The sequence below is a fragment of the Artemia franciscana genome, chromosome 9 (genome assembly GCF_032884065.1).
Source record: "Artemia franciscana chromosome 9, ASM3288406v1, whole genome shotgun sequence".
Classification (NCBI taxonomy): Eukaryota; Metazoa; Arthropoda; class Branchiopoda; order Anostraca; family Artemiidae; genus Artemia; species Artemia franciscana.
The window spans coordinates 13,444,909-13,464,638 of NC_088871.1; the positions used below are offsets into that span (position 1 = coordinate 13,444,909).

A 19,730-nucleotide genomic window follows, 5' to 3' on the forward strand; every position below is an offset into this window, starting at 1 on the left:
CTAGATTTTTTTTTTCTACATAGACACTATAATGGCTTAAGAATTATCATAGCTGTAGCTAAAATTGTTTCAGATTAATTCTGAAATTTTGACTTTGAATCCTCAGATATTTGTTTTTTCTAAGCATAGTTTTCTATACTTAGAGAAAGAGAAAAGAAAAATGGGGAGAGACTCAGCTAAAATCACAAGACACTGGAGCCTTATGAGTAGTTAGCTTTCCTTTGAAGGTAAAGTTGGATTAAGTCGTCAACAACTTCTTTACAGACAAAAACATTATTAAATTTTAATTTCATTATCAATTTTAAATTGCAGCTTGGAGCAATCTAAGGATTTCTCCTTTTAAAACTCCAAAGTCAATGACTTAAGTTGTTTTCAAAATTCTTTAGTGACCAGGTGCAGTTGGTTCAAGGTTAAACATAGAAGAACTGACAAGATGTAGCATTATACTGGGTACTGAATAAAACTGAAGAGCTTTAACAGATCCATAAAGGACTTAAGACTGAATTTTTACTGAAAAAATTATTGTATTCACAAATAGCATAACTAAAAGGCATTCAGGAGTATGTTCCCTTTTTTGTGGGTCATTTATGTAACTTATTCAATATTTATCTTTAAAAGACAGCTAAACTTGCAGTTTAGAACATAATTTGGCTAGGATGAAAGTAAACCAAAACTAGATCTATGTTGCATGGGCAACGTGAGATGTTGCGACAGCCTTTGTCCAGCTTCTCCAAGTAAAGTTTTGTGAGAACAACACTTTGGTTTTCTTTCCTCGCTTCGATGAAACGCTGAAGTTGTTACTCTGTAAGGATCCTAAAATAAATACTATAGACACCTGCATCATAAAGTTATCCGTGAGTTTGTAGAGTGAAGAAAACATAGCTGCGACTCTACTGAATTGTTTCCATCTGTATTGGTTGCGTAAATAGTTGGTTCCTCCGAATAAGGATTAAAGTCAACTGCAGTATTTGCTACTGGGATTCATCTTATCCCTATTTGATATTAATCTGATCTCCGTCGAGATAAAAATAGTTCCAGTAGCAAATGCTGCAGTTGACTTTAAAATCTGTATAATATAAACAGGGAAAATCTATAACAGGAATACCCCTTTTACATTTTAGCCGAATCTTACTTACAAGTCCATCTCCCCGTGATGGACATGGTACCGTATCGTTATCAAGGCCTATCGATCGCCGTTGACAAACAAAATTCTATCTATTAGTTCAAAAGTTGATTTTTGAAACGAACTATAGGTACACCAAGTAGCCAAAATCGCTAACCCCTCATTGCCGAACACGGCTATGGTCTAACAGTCTATTGTTGCTTACAAGTGTTTTACATGTCTCACAATTGCAGTGTCTACCTTACTACTGAAGTTGTCAACCCATCTAAACTTTCAAAATGTTGTATCTCGTGAAGGAATAACTACTTAAAAGTCCATTTCTCTCCGATAGACATGGTACCATATCGTTTCGACCATGAAATACACTGGCAAAAAATAATAGGTATACCAACTACCAAAATCTGCTAACCCTTCATCACAGAGTAACACTTTGGTTTTGTTTCTTCGCTATCTGTTACACGCTGAACTTGTCAACCCATCTAGGTTCTGAAAATGATATGTTCCAAAAAGAGTTTTTTCCTGAACTGATGACACAATCCGTAATCACATGGCTATAGGTTAAGTCAGGTTTTAAAGAAATACAGAACATCGAAAACAGGGACTAAATTGACTTTGCAGACGGTTGAACTTTATCCTTTTCAATCGTAGACATCGGGACTGGTGAAAATATGCGACATCTTATACAACCTATTGGGTATTATGAAGCTGTCCGTAACTGTTCATGACCATTGGATGACCTTTATCCTTTTCAATCGTAGACATCGTGATGGATGAAAACTTGGAACAATATCTTATATAATCTAGTTGGTATTATAAAGCTATCCGTAACTTTACAGGATCAAAATACCATAGATGATACTCTATTAATTATTACGAAACTACCTCATTGTATCGTTTGCACCCGTTGCGTAAATACTTAATTCTAGGTTACAGTGAGTGATAGACCATTGATACAAACTTTCTTGCCGTCAGATTTACAGAGATCGAATACAATGTGCACCAATTTGCACAAATTTCTAGCCCAAAGTGAACCGATTCTTACTTACAAGTCCCTCTCCCGTGATAAGACATCAATTTCACCGGAAACAAATAAATGGGTACACCAATTAGCAAAATTTTCAAACCCCTCTTCGCTAAAGATGATTGTAGCCTAACAGACGATTATTACTTACAAGTCCCCTACATGTCTTACTTAACAACACTGGAACCAAATTGGTCTTATCATCAAACACACCGGAAACAAATAATAGGTACACCAACTCGCAAAAGTTGCAAACCCCTCATTGCAACTAGCAAAAGTTGCAAACCCCTCATCGCTGAAGATGATTGTAGCCTAACAGCCGATTATTACTTACAAATCCCCTACATGTCTTACCACTTGAACCAAATTGGTCTTACCATCAAATACAACAGAAACAAAAAATAGGTACACCAACTAGTAAGAGTTACGAACCCCTCATTGCCGAGGATGATTATGAGCTAACAGCCGACTGTTGCTTACAACTCCCCTATATGTCTCACAATTGGTATCGGCCTATTTTTGGTTTCAGTGTGTACCTTACTACTGAAGTTGTCAACCCCTTTAAACTTTCAAACTGGTATATCTCATGAAGGAATTTTGTACAAAAAAATGGATGACATATACTTTGATCAGCTCATCAAAAGCTATCGACTGCCGTCGAAAAAAAAATCTATCTGTCTTAGTTCAAAAGTTGACTTTTTTGCCGTAGGCCAACTTTCTAACGTCATCACTTAGAAAGGAGCAAAGGATAAACTATAATTTCTTTAGCAATGAGAGAACTTTTAAAGTTTAAGAGGCACATCTGATACCATTTCTCTACCGCAATCCCAAGTGCGAAAAACCGAATGATAAACTCAGCTGAAATCACGAACAGAAATGGGTAGAAACAATAGATGGCAGCGTGGGAAAATGCCGCTTTTTTGCTTCTCTAAATTTTTCTATTTATCACTCAAAGAAGATATGTTGGCTGTGGGGCAGGGTAACTGTCGCATATATTTAACACTTATAGATTTTAGTCCATCTTCAATTTGAAAGTGGTGCCTGCCTGCTTGCCTGCTAGAACGGAGCTTTCCACTCGAAAGCAGAAACATGGTTTGATGAAACGAAAGCTTGGCTGCATAACTTCAGATAGTCCTCTCTGACATAGGCTATACAACTCCTGTTCACTTCACACACTATAGGCTCTGGCTCAAGGACAAGCAAAAACCATCCTTTTTGGCCCCAGGCAAGAGTTCTACGAAGCTTTCCAAAATGTAAAGTCATATTCATCAATCCGGCCTAAGGTCCACACTTTCCGTAAAAACCGCAGAGGTTAGACCCTTACCACTTTCTAGGAATAAGCTGAAATCGGGGTGCTAGGAACAAAAAAAAAAAAAACACGACAAAACCAAAGTGTTGCTCTTGCAACACAATTAAAAAAAAAACAAGTTTCTAAAATATATCTAGTGAGAAAATTTACCATTTATAATTTAACCAAGAATGGTAGCCTAATTATTATTTTCCTAAGTCTTAATAACAAAATGTAATTGAAATATTAATAATAGTAATCATATTAATTATTAAAAGGACCCAGATCCCCTTGAAAATTATGTCACAAAACTGAAGTCATTTTGAGATGTTTCAAGCTCTTCAAAAAAAAGAATACCATCCCTGAATCAACTACAATTGGCAATTTTTCCTGCTTCACAACTTTGATCTCTCTAATAGCACATCTTAAGAAATAAAAAAAGAAGGTTCTTGGGCATATCTATCTCAAGTTACTAGAAGAAAACCCAACCAATTGTGCACCAAATCACTCTCTGGATCATGCTGTGGTGTTTTTTTTTGTGGATAGTGAAGACCTCCCTTCACAAGAATGCATATGGTCTGGTATTTTACTTTCTTTTTGTTACTAAAGCTTGTTCAAATAGGCAATACATAGAACAACTCCCCCCCCCAGCCAAAGAAGTCCCCCAGACCTTACCTCAAATACTCCCAAAAAAGTCCCACAATCCCCCCCCCCTCTTAGCTGGTCAAGTCTCTCTCAAAGCTAAAATGATGAGTCTAGTGCAATGCATAAGACAATAATGGAAGTGGGGGCGTATGTTACTATCCACAATGAAAAGAAAAATGACTTTCAAGAGCTCCTTTCAAAGAGCTCCAAGAAAAGAGAAAAACTTTCCCCAATCAAAAACAACTCGCATCTCCTCGCACCAGCCCCGCCCTCCCCAATCATTGGAACACACATAAGAATATCTCTTAAAATTGAGGGTAGTAACTTTTAAATTGTTAAAATCAATGTTATCTTTAAATCCTTCTTACTTCCCAAAAACGTTGGCTCTCTGGACCCAAACCCCTTCCCAACTAAAATAGTTGTGCATAACATTCCTCCAGGAATACCAGGGCTCAGTGACAAAACTGGTAATCCAATCCTGGTTGCAGATATCACCCAACTGGGCAAACCAGATGCTAATGGCCAAAAGTCAAGCAAATCTTTCCTATTCACACTTAGATAAAAAAGCAATATCCCAGGCCAGATTTTCCTGTTTAGACAAATGAAACCATACAAGCCTTACAAGCCAAAACCAATCCAATGCCATAAAATGTGGACACTTAACAACAAAATGCATTGAAATCTTACAAACCTGTAATAAATGTATGAGTTCCCATCCCAAAGGAATGCTAAATTGCAAAAATGATTAGCCAACATGCATAAACTGCAAAGGCTCCCATGATTCTTCCAATAAAACATTATGCCCTGCATGTAAGAAACAAGCACTAAAATTTCAAATAGCTTAAGATACCTTATCCACTCAGAGCTATGGAAGCAAATAGATCCCAATCATCCCAAATTAAACCCTTTATGAATCCACCCAATCCTAATCCAGATCTTTTTAGCCAAACTTACAAATTTTGGGTTACCCCAAAGCTAGTATCCTTCATAAATCTTTCATTGAAAATTGAAGTTTCATAGTTTGTGTAGGTTCAGCCTCCTCACCCAAAACTACAATAATCAAAGGCCTTCCATAGGGTGCAGTCCTGAGCTGCCTCTTCTTCTCCCTATTTCTCTGGGACATGAGCCTCCCAGACACCAACCTACATTATGCCACTTTTCCAATTTGAAAATTTTCTTAAATATCTGATTTACCCATTGCACCCACCAAGTAAAAAATCATCCAATTCCACCATAAGCACAAAAATGTTAATGAGAAACTAACACTAACTGGCATAATCATACCAAAAAATAATCAAATAAATTACCTAGATCTTATACTTGACCAAAAACTTAATTTCTATCTTCACACGACAAATACAATAAAAAAAAACATTAGGAGGAAAATCAGAATAATCAAAAGACTACTATTCACACCCTGGTGTTATAATGAGAACACTTTACTCCATTTTTATAAACTACATACAAGACTCCATATTGATTATGGGCTTATTTTTTATGGTGCATGTGCTAGGATCCAGATGCAAAAATTGAAACAATGCAAAATGATATAATCCCTCTCACATTTGGTCTTGGGAAACCAACAAGTACTAAGTTTCTGCTTACTGAGAGTGGATTATCAACAATGGATGAAAGATAATGATATCTTTTAATAAATTATCTGATAAAAAATGAAGCCAATAGCTCATATACCCTGCATAACTGGTTCAGAAATCTATCCATAAATAGAGGCATTGCAAACGAATTTGCCAGTACCCAGAAAAAACACCCAGTGCCATCAAAGTCTATTGCACCAATCCCCCCCCCCATGGAGTTGGTCAACCCCCATGATAAACACTAATTTCACAAAGTGGACTAAAGAAGTTACCCCTATTGCTTTCATTCAGAAAAAAATAGGAGAATTTAACACAATTACATATAAAAACCCTTTCCCAATTTTTTCTGATGGGTCTAAAATTAATGAGAAGGTGACAAGTAGAGCTTTTCTCCCACTCCTTAATAGTGTTATGGGTAAGAGAATGTATGATAGTGTATCTATGTCTGCAGACTTATATTCCATTATTATGGCATTAGAACACCTTAAAAATAATCAACCTTTGACTCCTAATTTACAGAATATTATTGATTATTTTGACTCTGTCAAGGCTAGACCTTCTACACTCAGTTTCTCAGTATAAGATGGATATAACCACATTATATTGTCTTAGCATTATTGATATTCTTGCTTCAACAGGCACAAGAATATACCTTCAGTATGTTCCAGGCTACTAAGGTATAACTGATACCACCAGGCAGACAAAACTGCAAAAAAGCTCAAAATATTGACCAAGTGGGACACCAATCCTCATTAGAGGCATTTGTTACTGGGGACTATTAAAGGTAATGCTAAATAAGAAAAAACAAATTTCTCTCCCTTCACCAATAAGTACCTTTCAAAAAATTATCATAGAATTTTTTGTAAAACAACTACATAGAACAATTATCATAGAACAACTGCAGAGTTGTTCCCTCACAATGGAAGACTGCTTATGTTACACCCATATTCAAAAGGGTGACCGGTCTAAAGCTGAAAACTACAGACCTATAAGCCTTACGTCTTCTGTCGCTAAGGTTTTAGAGAGAATTGTCAACGACGCACTTCTCAAGCACCTAGTTTCCAACAGCATTATCTTGGACAAACAACATGGTTTTCTTCCCGGGAAATCAGTTGAAACCAACCTACTCGAAACTTATGAGCTAATTACTCAGCCTCTTGACAGAGGATTTCCTGTCGACCTAATTCTACTAGACATTGCCAAAGCCTTCAACAAAGTCCCCCATATTCGTTTGCGCTCCAAACTTACAGTCGTGGGCATTGATAAAAAACTAGTCGACTGGCTAATGGATTTCCTTGGTGGCAGAACGCAAAAGGTTCGGCTCTTTACCACGGACGGAGAAAAGATCTATTCAACACCTTGCCAAGTTCTGAGCAGTGTCCCTCAAGGAACTGTCCTCGGACCGACCTTATTCCTCATCTATATCAATGACCTGGTAGTTGAAACAAAAAACCATTTGACTCTTTACGCCAACGACTCCAAGCTATTTGGTACTGCGGACAACATTAGCCTACAAGCTGATCTCAACCAAATTCAAGCATGGGCAGATAAATGGCTTCTGTCCTTCAACATCTCAAAGTGCGTCACTCTTCATTTCGGCCGTGGTAATCCACAGCACCAGTACACTATGTACAACGGCAAAACGTCATCGACAGTCTTGATTCCTACTTCTAGTAGTGGTAGAGACCTGGGAGTCCTGTTGGATGACAGCTTAAAATTCCACAAGCACACTGCCCAAGCAGTTTCAAAAGCAAATGCAAATTTGGGACTCCTGAAAAGAACTGTCAGTAGTCAATCCTCCACAGTTTTTCTGAAATTATATAGAGCTCTGGTCAGACAAATCCTAGATTTTGGAACATGCCTTGCTGGTCCTTTTTACAAGAGTGCCATCCAGCTTGTTAAGGGTGACCAGAGGAGAGCCACCAAATGCATCGACAGTTTACACAGTCAGCCCTACTGCAGAAGATTACAATCTGTTAACCTCCCAACACTCGTTTTTCAGCATAGGCGTAGCGACATGCTGCTCACCTATGGGTACCTCCAGCAAGCAGATCAGAAGCTGTTCACTTTCTCTCCCCACCAAAAGCAAACACGAGGACTTTCCAAAAAGCTGTTCAAATCCAGTGTTAACACCAAAGTCCGACAAGATTTTTTCAGCCAGTGAGTGGTGAATGATTGGAACCAACTAAGCCAAGAGACAGTCTTGGCAACCTCGCCCGAGGAATTCAAAAAGAGGCTCGACAAGGAATGGGAGGCCAAACCATGGAGATTCCAGTGGGAAAACCCCTCCCAGCCCTCACTACCATAACAGTCGTGGAAGACAATAGAGAGTTAGCTTGGAGGATGATGCGGCTTGTCATACCCAACCATCTCACACACTCTATCCAAAGTTGCTGTTGTGTGGTGGTGCCAACTCTAAATTGCTGGAGAATGGTCCTTGAACCATACCTACCATGTGATCACTGTTAACGAGTGGGCTTAAATTGCATCTCTCCAGCACACTCTAGTCCCTATGGTTTGTCGCTTGACCTTAGCACAGCGACCAGATCTATCGCCATCATCAACTACAGAGCATCACAGTTCTCGCAACTAATTTGCTCTGAAGTGCAAATTAAGGTAATTAAGGTAATTTGGTCTGGTTCAAACAGGCTAAATTATCAGGCGTTTTTATATCAGTTTCTTAATTCAAGTGGCTCAATTCTCTCATCCTCTCTTTGCAGACATTGCAATATAAAAAATGAAACAATTGACCATTGGCTATTTGAATTTAGTATACTGATGTGTGCATAGTATACCCTGCAATGCAAACTGTTAAAGTCCTTCAAACACCACAAAATCTCACTATCAGCTAAGAGCCTAGCTGACCATGCCTGCACACAGAGCACAGAACTCAATGTATATCCTATGATTTTTAAACTTCTAGAATCAAAAGATTCACTGTAAGATAAGATATCTAAACAGATTCAAGATGAATAAGAAGCAACCATTGCAGTAGCTCATTTCAACTCACAGAGTGAGTCAAAAGGAAAAAAAGCTGAATAGTCTTGACTTAAAAGTCCTTGTTTGCTGAAATAGAAGAACTTTGCTCAATCCCAATTTATGAGGTTTCAAGGAAATACAAATACATTTCCTAAATTTAGAAAAAAAAAACATTGATATGGCTTAGAATTTGGCACTTATCTATCTGCCAATACATACTCAAGAATTTGGATCTATATCAGATAATAATCAGTCTATTGATGTCTATACTCAGACAGAATCAGCCTGCAGAATTCTGAGCCATATCAATGTTTATTTTCAAAATTTAGGAAATGTATTTGCATATCTTTAAAACCTTATAAATTGGGATTGGACAAAGTTGTGAAGCTGAAAACAATTTTACTGTACTTCATTCAAACAGAAGACCTATTTTCCAAGGTTTCACTTTATTACTGACATATTTTTGAAGGTCATCAAAGGTCAAGGCCCTCTAGAGGGAGAAGGAGAGGAGGTAGGTACTTCAAAATACCTTCCTTGAACATACTTTAGCCTGTAGACCCATCCTTGAAGGTTTTTTTTTCTTAACCTAACCCCTTTCTAAGACAGCAAGAAGTCAATCAACTAGAATTTTACCAAATTTGTTGTACTTCAATTAAGCAGAAGATCTATTTTGCAAAGTTTCACTTTTATAACACATATATTTTTAAAGGTCATCAAACTAATTTTAAAGGCCCTCTAGAGGGAGAAGGAGTGGAGGTAGTTGCTTCAAAACACATTCTGGGGACATACTTTAGTCTGTAGATTCATTCCTGAAACTTTCATTTTCCTAACCTAAACCCTTTCTGAGATAGCTAGAAGTCAATTAACTAGAATTTTACCCATTTTCCTAGCCTAAATCCTTTCCAAGATAGCAGGATGTCAATTAACTAGAATTTTACCCAAATTTGTTTTCAGCTTCATAACTTTGCTCAATTCCATTTTATAAGGTTTTAAAGATGTGCAAATACATTTCCTAAATTTTGAAAAAAAAACATTGATATGGCTCAAAATTCTCCTTAAATAACAGGAATTGCATTTTCAGAACTAAAGGCAGAGAAAAAGCAGGTAGTAACTGAAAATTAAGGTAAAATGTTGTTTTGTCAAAATTTCAATAAGTATAGACCTGTCATGTAGGCAAATTTCAGGGCCCTCTAGAGGGAGAAGGAGTGGAGGTGGGTACTTTAAAATACCTTCCAGGACATACTTTAGCCTGTAGACCCATCCCTGAAAGTTTCATTTTTTTTTCTAACCTAAACCCTTTCCCAGATAGCAATAAGTCAATTGACTAGAATTTTACCCTAGTTTAGTACCTTTAATTGATTAGCCCACAGAAGTTTTCCTATCCTATGCAGTTCAAATATTTTTCCCTTTTCAGCAGAGGTTACAACAATCTATCACAATGAAAAACATCCAGGGTAACTTGAATGGAATGATTATAAAAAGACAAATGAAAACCACAGCATGCAATCTTACAATTATACTTCTGGCCACAAAAACTGAATTAGGCTGCCCGATTTAAATCTTCAAGATTTGAATCCGAAAATTCCGAGTCCGTGTTTGAACTTTTCAAATATTCTAGCATGAAAAATATTTTCGGCACTGGAGCTTTTAAGGATTCCGCTATAGGATTTTTATAAAATCCTATGCGTATGAACTTGACATAAGTATGCATTTTTCAAATGCCATCGAATAAAAACAGCACTGAATTTTTGCAATTCAAAACTTTGCTGTAAACACTTCAGGGTGTATTCCAATTCTGAGTATATATCAAAGAGCATTGGTAATATAGTTTCCCATGCTCCATGTCCTCACTGTCTCTCATATCAACCTATGGAGGGTCCCCTTTCTCCCTCTTGGTAGCCCCAATGTCAATGAGTTATATGCTAGAGAACTTTACCCAATTTTAATCAATTTTGATTAGATTTTGAGAGTGAAAAGCTATGGTACTCCATGTCTCCACCAACCCTGAGCCCCCTCGCAGCCACCTCTGAAGGGTCCCGTGCCCATTACAGCGGATCCCAATGTCAATAGTTCTCAGGTGGGTGAGCTTCAACCCCTTTGAATAAATTTATGTGGCATTTTTAAAGGGAAACAAATGGTCTCTATGCCCATACTAACCCTGAGCCCCCATGCACCAACCTTCATAAGAGTTATTCTATTGGAATTTTTAACTTCCTAGCCGGTTTTTTGGCGTCAATCGATATTTGTTTCCCGCACTTGCGTATTTTATGGGCATCATTGCGTAATCTTTGAGTGTGTTTACATATCAAACAACTTTGTCAAGGATGTGGTTTTTTGCAAAATTTTAGGGTCCCATCTTTACATATGGTATTTTTCAGTCTGTTGCTATCAAATAACCCTGTCAAAGATATGTTTTTTTTACAAATTTTTAAGATATAATGTCTACGCATGGAAATTTATATCTGTTGTTATAAAACTACCCTGTCAAGAATATGGGTTTATTGCAAAAGTTAAAGTCTAATGTTTCCATATAAAAATTTAAAATCCCCTGTTATCAAACGGCATTGTCAAGGATGTGTTTTTTTTTACAAATTTCAAGGTTTTATGTTTACATTATTACAAGTGCTTATGACAATAGGTTGTTTGTTAATCCGTAACCTTTGACATTCAACATAAATTACTCAATCATTTGTTGCTAACTTATTTTGGTTCCTAGAAACCTGTGGATGAATCAACAGCTATAGAGGTAATATTATCGAAGTTTCTACTCCCCAAACTGGTTAGAAAGCAATCCGACATTTGCTTCTCCGCATGTATACACTTGACAGCTATTATTATTTAGTCGTTGATTGAGTAGGGCTTAGGGTATTCAGCTGTATTTCTTAGAGCAGTAGAGAATAAGGTTTCGGAAGGATATCATTGTGAATATAGATTTACATTAAGTTTTATCATAGAAATATAATTTAAAATTGGATAATAGCCATTTGACTCTGTCGGAAGTTAATATAGGAAGTTATTGACTATCACGGACACTAGTCTGTGATTTATACTGCTATGTTAAGGACAATCTCGAACAGGTGTACCTTATGACAACGGATGTACATAAAATAAGAAACGGATTAAATGTAATTGTGAAATACATTGAAGACAATGATTTGAATCAGTTTGTGAAATAAGAGCGAAATACCCATTTTATTGTTCCATTTTTGAAACTATAAATGTTTCTAAATCTATTTTTTTCTTGCTTGATATCTCAGTATTTGGAGTTGCTACTTCCATAATTGGTTTTGGAAGTCAATGGGATAAAGTAATAATATGATGTTCTTAGACATACATTCTAAACTAAAAGTTTAGTTCTAATGATCTTCGCCCCCCCCCCCTGTGAATAAATTATAACTGTGGCCACACACAAAGTATGGCCATTGTTACCGCACCGAACCAGAACCCAGTGGTCCTAGAATGTCGTGAGAGGGCCCATTCTAACGAAAATAAAAGTTAAGTGACCCAAAAAATTGGAGGGCACCTAGGCCCCCTTCCACGCTCAGCTTTTCCCCAAAGTCACTGGATCAAAATTTTGAGATAGCCAATTTGTGCAGCATAATCGAAAAACCTAATAATTATGTCTTTTGGGACGACTTAATCCCCCACAGTCCCCGGAGGAGGGACTGCAAGTTACAAACTTTGACCATTGTTTACATATAGTAATGATTATTGGGACGTGTACAGACGTCTTCAGGGGACTTTTTCACGTTAAAGGGGGGTTAGGGGAAGGAAGTTACATGGGAGGATCTTTCCATGGAGGAATTTATCATGAGGGAAGAAAATTTCCATGAAGGGGCCGCAGGATTTTCTAGCATTATTTAAAAAAGCAATGAGAAAATAAATGAAAAAATTTTAGATTGAAGTAAGGAGCACCATTAGAACCGAAAATGAATAAAAATTATTACGTATATAAGGGGGTTCGTCTCCTCAACAATACTTCAGTCTTTACGCTAAAGTATTTTTTAGTAATTTCAACTATTTATATTACGGCCTTTGTGATTCAGGGGTCATTCTTAAAGAATTGGGATCAAATTGAAGCTTTAGTGTAAAGAGCGAGGTATTGACGAGGGGGAGAACCCTCTCACATGCATAATAAAAATATACAAATATAGAATTTCGTTACGTAAGTTAATTCGCAAGCTAGATATTTTCGTCACTGACATTTCAGAATAGCTTCGTTATTGTTAGTAATATATCTGACCATTTCCCAGTTTTATCAGATCTTTTGATGCCGAATATGAAGGCTCCACGGTCTAACCCCTCAAGATCGCCCTACTTTGTTACGGAAAAGAACCTAAAGCTTTAAAGACTAAACTGTGAGAATGTTCATGGGAATTTATAGATGAAAAAGATGACTTGGACTGTAATTTTGACAAATTTCACTCTAAAGTATAAGATTGTTTTTTAGAATACTGCACCAAAAGACCTTCCAATCAGCCTCGAAGAAAAAATCAACCTTTTAACCCTTAGATGACAGAAGGACATCTGACAAGCTCCAACCACAAACTCTGCTTATGGAAAAGATACAAAAGTTCTCCTACAGCTCGTCACCTACAAGAATTCAAAACTTATAAGAATTTATTCACATCATTGATTCGCAGAGGGAAAAGCTCGTATTTTGCGTCAAAGTTTCTGGAGTGCAAAACGGACATGAGAAAAATTTGGAAAGTCATCAATTCTGTCAATAGACCATCATCTCATAGTCCTGACATTCCAACGAAGCTTGATATAGACAGAGTACTAATCGACGGCCCTTGTTAGATTAAGAACTCTCTTGCATCATATTTTGCTTCAGTTAGCAAAAAGACTGTCAAAGGAGTTGGTGGAAGGGCGATTTCCCTCACACAAGATCAACATCTCAAGTTCATGGGACCCCCTTGCCTTAAATTTATTGTTATAGAGCTTGTATTGGAATCAGAGGTGGCAAGACACATTCATGGTTTAAAAGATGCATCGTCATCCGGCCCAGACTACATATCAACTAAAGCTGTGCCAGCTATATTCCCTTCAATTCTGGGCCCTTTAACAAAGCTTATTAATATGTCGTTTGAAAAAAGGAAAGTTTCCTAGGTCTCTAAAAACTGTGAGAGTGATAGCTCTATTTAAGGGTGGGAACAAAAGTAATCCGTCAAATTACCGACCTATTTCCCTTCTTTCAGTGTTTTCAAAAATATTTGAAAAGCCGATGCAAAAAAGGCTCACAAGTTTCTTACAATCTAAGGAGTTTTGCACAATCATCAGTTCGGATTTCGATCGAAACATACTACAGAGCAAGCATGCACTACACTCATCAGTTTTCTTCTTACCGCTTTAGATTCTGGAAAAATACCAGCCGCTATTTTCCTAGATGTGCGGAAAGCTTTTGATAGTCTTACTCATAAGATCCTTCTGATAAACTGTCTCAGATAGGAATACGAGGTTCAGCCCTATCATGGTTCCGTTCTTATTTACACGATAGAACGATTTCCATGGACCCTGACTCACTAAAGTCCATTGGTGTAGACTATGGAGTACCATAAGGATCGATTCTCGATCCTACTCCGTTTTTAATATACATCAACGATGTATTTAGAGCGGTAAAGGATGCAATTCCTTCTGCGTGCTGTACTCTATGTCACGAAAAGGAAAATGCGGTGGCATCTTCTGATATTCTGCCATCTCCTCATGACGATTTAGTGGCCTTCGCTGACGACAGCAATATCCTATGTCCTGAAGCCATGGAACAAGCTTTAGAGGTTAAACTTCACATGCTTATTGAGCGGTCTTACCACTGGTTTGGTACTAACCGACTTGCTTTAAATATCGCTAAATCACACTTTCTCATATTTTCTAGAACTGATAAAGTATGCCCGTCCTTATCAACTATATTTACCCCGAAAGGACCTTTGTCTCGACCTAACGTAAGATACGAGCGTTTCCTTGGAATTTTGTTGGATGAGAATCTTTCTTTTAGAAACCACATCAAGATAGTCCAAGCAAAACTATCACGTAATCTTGGGATTATTCGGAAACTTAAACACATTTTTCCTGGATCTATTCTTCGGACCCTGCATTTTTCACTCATTCAGCCGTATTTAACTTACTGCAACTCGATTTGAATGTCTACTTTCCAGTCTCTGCTCCGTCCGATCAAAGTAATTCATCAAAAGGCTGGCAAGTTAGTAAACGAATTTAATACAGGACATCGAAAAGTGCACTCTATGTCGTCTCTTGCTCTTCAATGATTTTCATGTATCTTCATGGTGAACTGCCTCGCTGTTTCAATTCTTTTTTTCCCGATTTAGTTAATTCAAGGAGCTCTTATAATCTACGCCATAAAGACCACCTACTATTACCTCAAACTAAGACAGTCAGATCAGATTTTAGTCCCCGAATAGCATGTAGTAAAGTATGGAACAGTCCCCCTGATAATGTCCGTGGCATTCATTCGTTTGATGCCTTTAAAACCCAACTAAAAATATTTTTGGTTGATAAATATAATGGGGAATAAATTTGAGAAAAAATTTATTTTTGAATTGGTTTGAATTAATATTGTTATTTGTTTAAGAATATGATGAATAATGAGGGCAGGGCGACATCCCTAGTTGCTAAGCTTGAGCACGTTCATTTGTTTAATTTTAATTGTTGTGATTTTGTGTTGGTGGGAGATGGTGTGGACTTGGATTTGAATTTCGAGGAAGAAGTGGTAAGTAAAAATAACACAAAGTTATTTAATTGGATTTCTTGTTTTTTTTTAGAAGAGACTCTTTATTTGGTATTTATTTTTGTTTTAACCCCTATATAACGGGCCATGGAGCCTTGTAGGGGTAGAGAGTTTTTGTTGTCCATTTATTTTGATGTTAATAAACTGAACTGAACTGAACTGAAATATAGAATTTCGTTACGTAAGTTAATTCGTAAGCTAGGCACATTTATTACTAATAAAAACGTTTGAAAAAGATCTCTAGTTGCCTTTTTAATTTACCAAAAATGGGAGTACAACTAGATCTCCTCCCCCACTCCTTATTTTATTAAAATCACCCAATCAAAACTATGAGAAAGCCATTTAGCCAAAAAAATTAATATACAAATTTCATTTTAATTATTCATGTGCGGTGAGCCAAAATCAAAACATGCATCAATTAAAAAACGCTCAGAAATTAAATGAAAAAAAACAAAACAAGTTTTTTAGCTGCAAGTAAGGAGCAACAATAAAACATAAAACAAACATAAATCATTCCGTATATGAAAGGAGTTGTCCCCTCCTCAACGCAATGCTCTTTACGCTAAAGTTTTTTATTGTTTTAGAAAGTAGAATTGTGACAGGGTCAATTTTTAGCGCAAAGAGTGAGACGTTGAGGACGGGACAGCCATTTTCATATACGAAATAATTCCTGTTCGTTTTGAGTTTTATTGTCGCTCCTTACTTGCAGCTAGAAAACTTGTTTTTTTTTAAATTTAATATTAGTAAATGCCAAAATGCTTCAATGTTCTATTATTATTTTCTTTGTCAGATGCACTACGTATGGAAGAGGGTCGTCATTTGAACTTTGGAGGGGGTTCATTCCATTGGAAATTGGAAGCTCCAGTACCCTTTAACCCTTCCCCCTCTTTCCGGGATCGACAAAACTCACAGCCCGGGGGCAAGAGTTGAACGTTATGCAAGCTTCTCTTTAGTGACACGTAGTTCTTATGGAAGGAGTGGACGTATAGTTTTTGGAGGAGGCTAGTTTTATTGAAAATCGAAAATCTAATTCCCTTTTTAAGGCTCAAAAATTATCAGAGGGTACCGACCTCAATTCAAAATTTCCCTTTATAAACCATCGTTTGCGGAGTAGCTGATGTTAGAATGTGAAGACGAAGCTCTTTAGAATTGCCCTCTTTTAAAAACAGGCCCCCAAGCAGGACGAAAACCATGAATAAAGAACTTGACATTCAACGATGGTGGCCAGTAATATCAAAAGGAATGAAAAATGCATATATTGCAAAAACTTTGAGTTAGCAAAATGTTACGTATTTTTTTCTTTTAATTTTTCGCATTGTTAAAGAGGTTGATCAGTTCAACACAAATGGAATATCGGAATTTTGAATCATAATGACTTTTCAAAAGATTCTCGACTAGATTCACTTTATTAGTTGTTATACCTGCAATTGAAGCTGTTGGATCGAAAACACTCATTAGATCAAACTGAGCATCATATGAGATAAGTAACTGACACAAATCAGCTCTTCCTTCGGTGACAGCATGATTTAAACACCCCCCAATGTCTGGATTTGCCCCACTGTTCAAAAGAATTTCAACTAGATCCAATTTGTTATCTCTTACAGCTGTAAATAAAGGTGTTTCACCAAATACATTAATTGTGTCTAACTCAACACCATGATAGATAAGTAACTTACACATATCAGCACTTCCTTTCTGAATAGCATGGTGTAAAGGTAGACACTCCTCATAGTTTGGATTTGCCCCACTGTTTAATAGAATTTTCACTAAATCCAATTTGTTAGCTCTTATAGCTGTAACTAAAGGTGTTTCATCAAATACATTCATTGTATCCAACTCAGCGCCATAAAAGATAAGTAACTGGCACATATCAACTCTTCCTTTCCGAACAGCTTGGTGTAATGGTGTTTCGCCGCTTACAACATTTTTCAAATAGGGGTCTTCAGATGGTCCGTGGAAGCAGTAGCTAGGATTTACTTTACTTTTCAGAATATATTCAACAAAATCTGCTCTATCTTCCTCAATAGCATATTGTAAACATTCTTTCAGGTTTGGATTTGCCTCACTTTCATAAACAATTTTGAATATTTTCAAGTTCTTAGCTTTTATAGCTGCGACTAGAGGTGAAGGTCCAAATCTAGACATACATGTGCCCAATTCCTCATTTGATCGGATTGGTACTGATGACCTGACATTTTCACAGGTTTTCAGGTTTTCAGGTTTCAGGCTGAGGTCACAGGGTTTCCTTTGTTTTCGATTCACAGTCCTGTTAGGGTCTTGATCACTTATTTCTTTAAAACGCCGTTTTCTTGATGGCTCAATTTTAGAACTGTGTGTGCGTGATTTTTCATGTAATTGGGCTGATACATATTCCGCTTTGACAAATACTGACGCGCTCAAATTTTGAGAGCTAGAGTCAAGAGTTTTTCTTTTTTTTGAATTGACAGCTTTGGTACCTGTGTTAGTCATTTCTTCAATAAGCCTTTTTCTTGACGGTTCATGTTTAAAAATATTTGCAGCTGGTTCATCAAGTAATTGGACAGAAGTACATTCTGCCTCGTCAGGCTCTGACCCGCTTGAACTTGAAAAGATCAAGACATGACTTTTTATTTGTTTTAAATTTGTGGCCCTGCTAGGACCTGGGTCGCTTATTTCTATAGACTGCCGTTTTCTTAAAGGTTTAATTTTAGAAATGTACGGATCAATTTCGTCATGCAATCGGGTGGAAATATATTCACCCTTGGCAGGTATTAACACGCTCTTTTGACGATCTTCTCTCATTGCTTTGTTTTCTTAAACTACACCTATAGGCCCTAAAGCTAATTTATTTATATCATCGATGACGTCATGTTCATATTTAGCATTAATGACGTAATAGTATCCTTGTAATGTCATAATTTAGTGCATGACGTCATACCAGTGCAATTCGCCTCTTGTCATCTATCTTCTTCTATCTATATATATATAAAAATAAGTTGTCTGTCTGTGTGTCTGTCTGTCTGTCAGGTGACGTCATGTTTCTGTGTTGACTGACGTCATGAAGTTAGTTGTCGTCATTTTTGCTTTGACGGTGATACAACATTAACAGCTTTTTTTTCGCTTTGCAAAAATGATTCTTTTGCAAAAAAACTGCTGTATACTGAAGTGCCTTCGTATTACACGTAGAATACTAAAAATAAAGTATTTGAACGTCGAAAACAGGGTAAGTCAGTCGACGGCCAACCTACCATCTTCAAAGATACCACGATAGGAAGACTCTACACCGTTCACCCCAATCAACATGAATGCTTCTTTCTACGCCTGCTTTTGGTGAATGTACCCGGTCCGACATCCTTTGAGTATTTGAGAACTGTAAACGGTACTATACATGACACTTACCGTAGTGCATGCCAAGCTCTGAATTTATTGAAGAATGACCAACACTGGGATAACTGCATCAATGACGCGTGCAAAACGTCAACCCCAAGTCAAATTCGTGCATTGTTTGGCATCATTTTAACAACTTGCTCTCCATCAGCTCCTACAGAGTTATGGGAAAAATATAAGTCAAAAATGTCCGAAGATATACTCCATCGAAAACAGTTAGAGACGTCAGATTCGCATCCAAAAATATAGACGTCCACGAAATCAACAATATTGTTTTGACCAAGATTCGAGACCAGGCAGTCCTTTACAAGTCAGTCGACACAGTTTTAGAACCAAATGAAGCGGTTAATTATCCATCTGAATTTTTAAATTCCATAGATCTTTCAGGGTTTCCACCACACGTGCTACGACTAAAAATAGGCGTACCAATAATACTTTTAAGAAATATAAACCCACCAAAGCTTTGCAATGGCACTCGACTTGCCGTAAAAAAAAACAATGGAAAACCTAATAGAGGCCACAATCTTGACAGGGCCTTTTGAGGGTGAGGCTGTTCTTATTCCTCGCATTCCCATGATTCCAACGGATCTGCCTTTTCAATTTAAAAGATTGTAATTCCCAATTCGATTAGCATTTGCAATCACCATTAACAAAGCTCAAGGTCAATCATTAGAAAAATGTGGTATAGATCTTAATACTGATTGTTTTTCCCATGGACAATTGTACGTTGCATGTTCGAGGGTCGGTAAACCTGACAATCTATTTATATGCAGCGACAATTGGACAGCGAAGAATGTTGTATATTCTTAAGTTTTACGCAGTTAATTTGTATTGTATCTATCTATCTATATAAAAACGAGTTGTGTGTATGCGTGTTTGTTTGTTTGTAAAAAGAGCGTTTGTATATGATGTCATTATTAGTACATACGGCTTTGTATATGCAGAGACAATGGGAAAGCCAAGAATGT

The 19,730-nt window shown here is 37.0% G+C and overlaps 2 protein-coding genes across 3 annotated transcripts in view; both read right to left on the minus strand.

The window, feature by feature from the left end:
* Positions 1–10,259, minus strand: part of LOC136031028 (uncharacterized) — a 55,494-nt gene extending 45,235 nt beyond the window's left edge. Inside the window, exon 1 of one of the 2 annotated variants that reach the window (XM_065710213.1) lies at positions 10,164–10,259. The gene's annotated coding sequence lies outside the window, so the exon portion shown is untranslated. Of the gene's footprint in view, positions 1–6,658; positions 6,677–10,163 lie in introns of those variants that run through there. The other variant, XM_065710215.1, reaches the window with a different exon arrangement.
* A 6,439-nt stretch (positions 10,260–16,698) lies between these two features.
* Positions 16,699–18,177, minus strand: LOC136030769 (putative ankyrin repeat protein RF_0381). The gene has a single exon (XM_065709810.1). It carries the CDS (start codon positions 18,175–18,177, stop codon positions 16,699–16,701), a length of 1,479 nt encoding a protein of 492 aa, XP_065565882.1.
* Between the last annotated feature and the right edge of the window lie 1,553 nt (positions 18,178–19,730).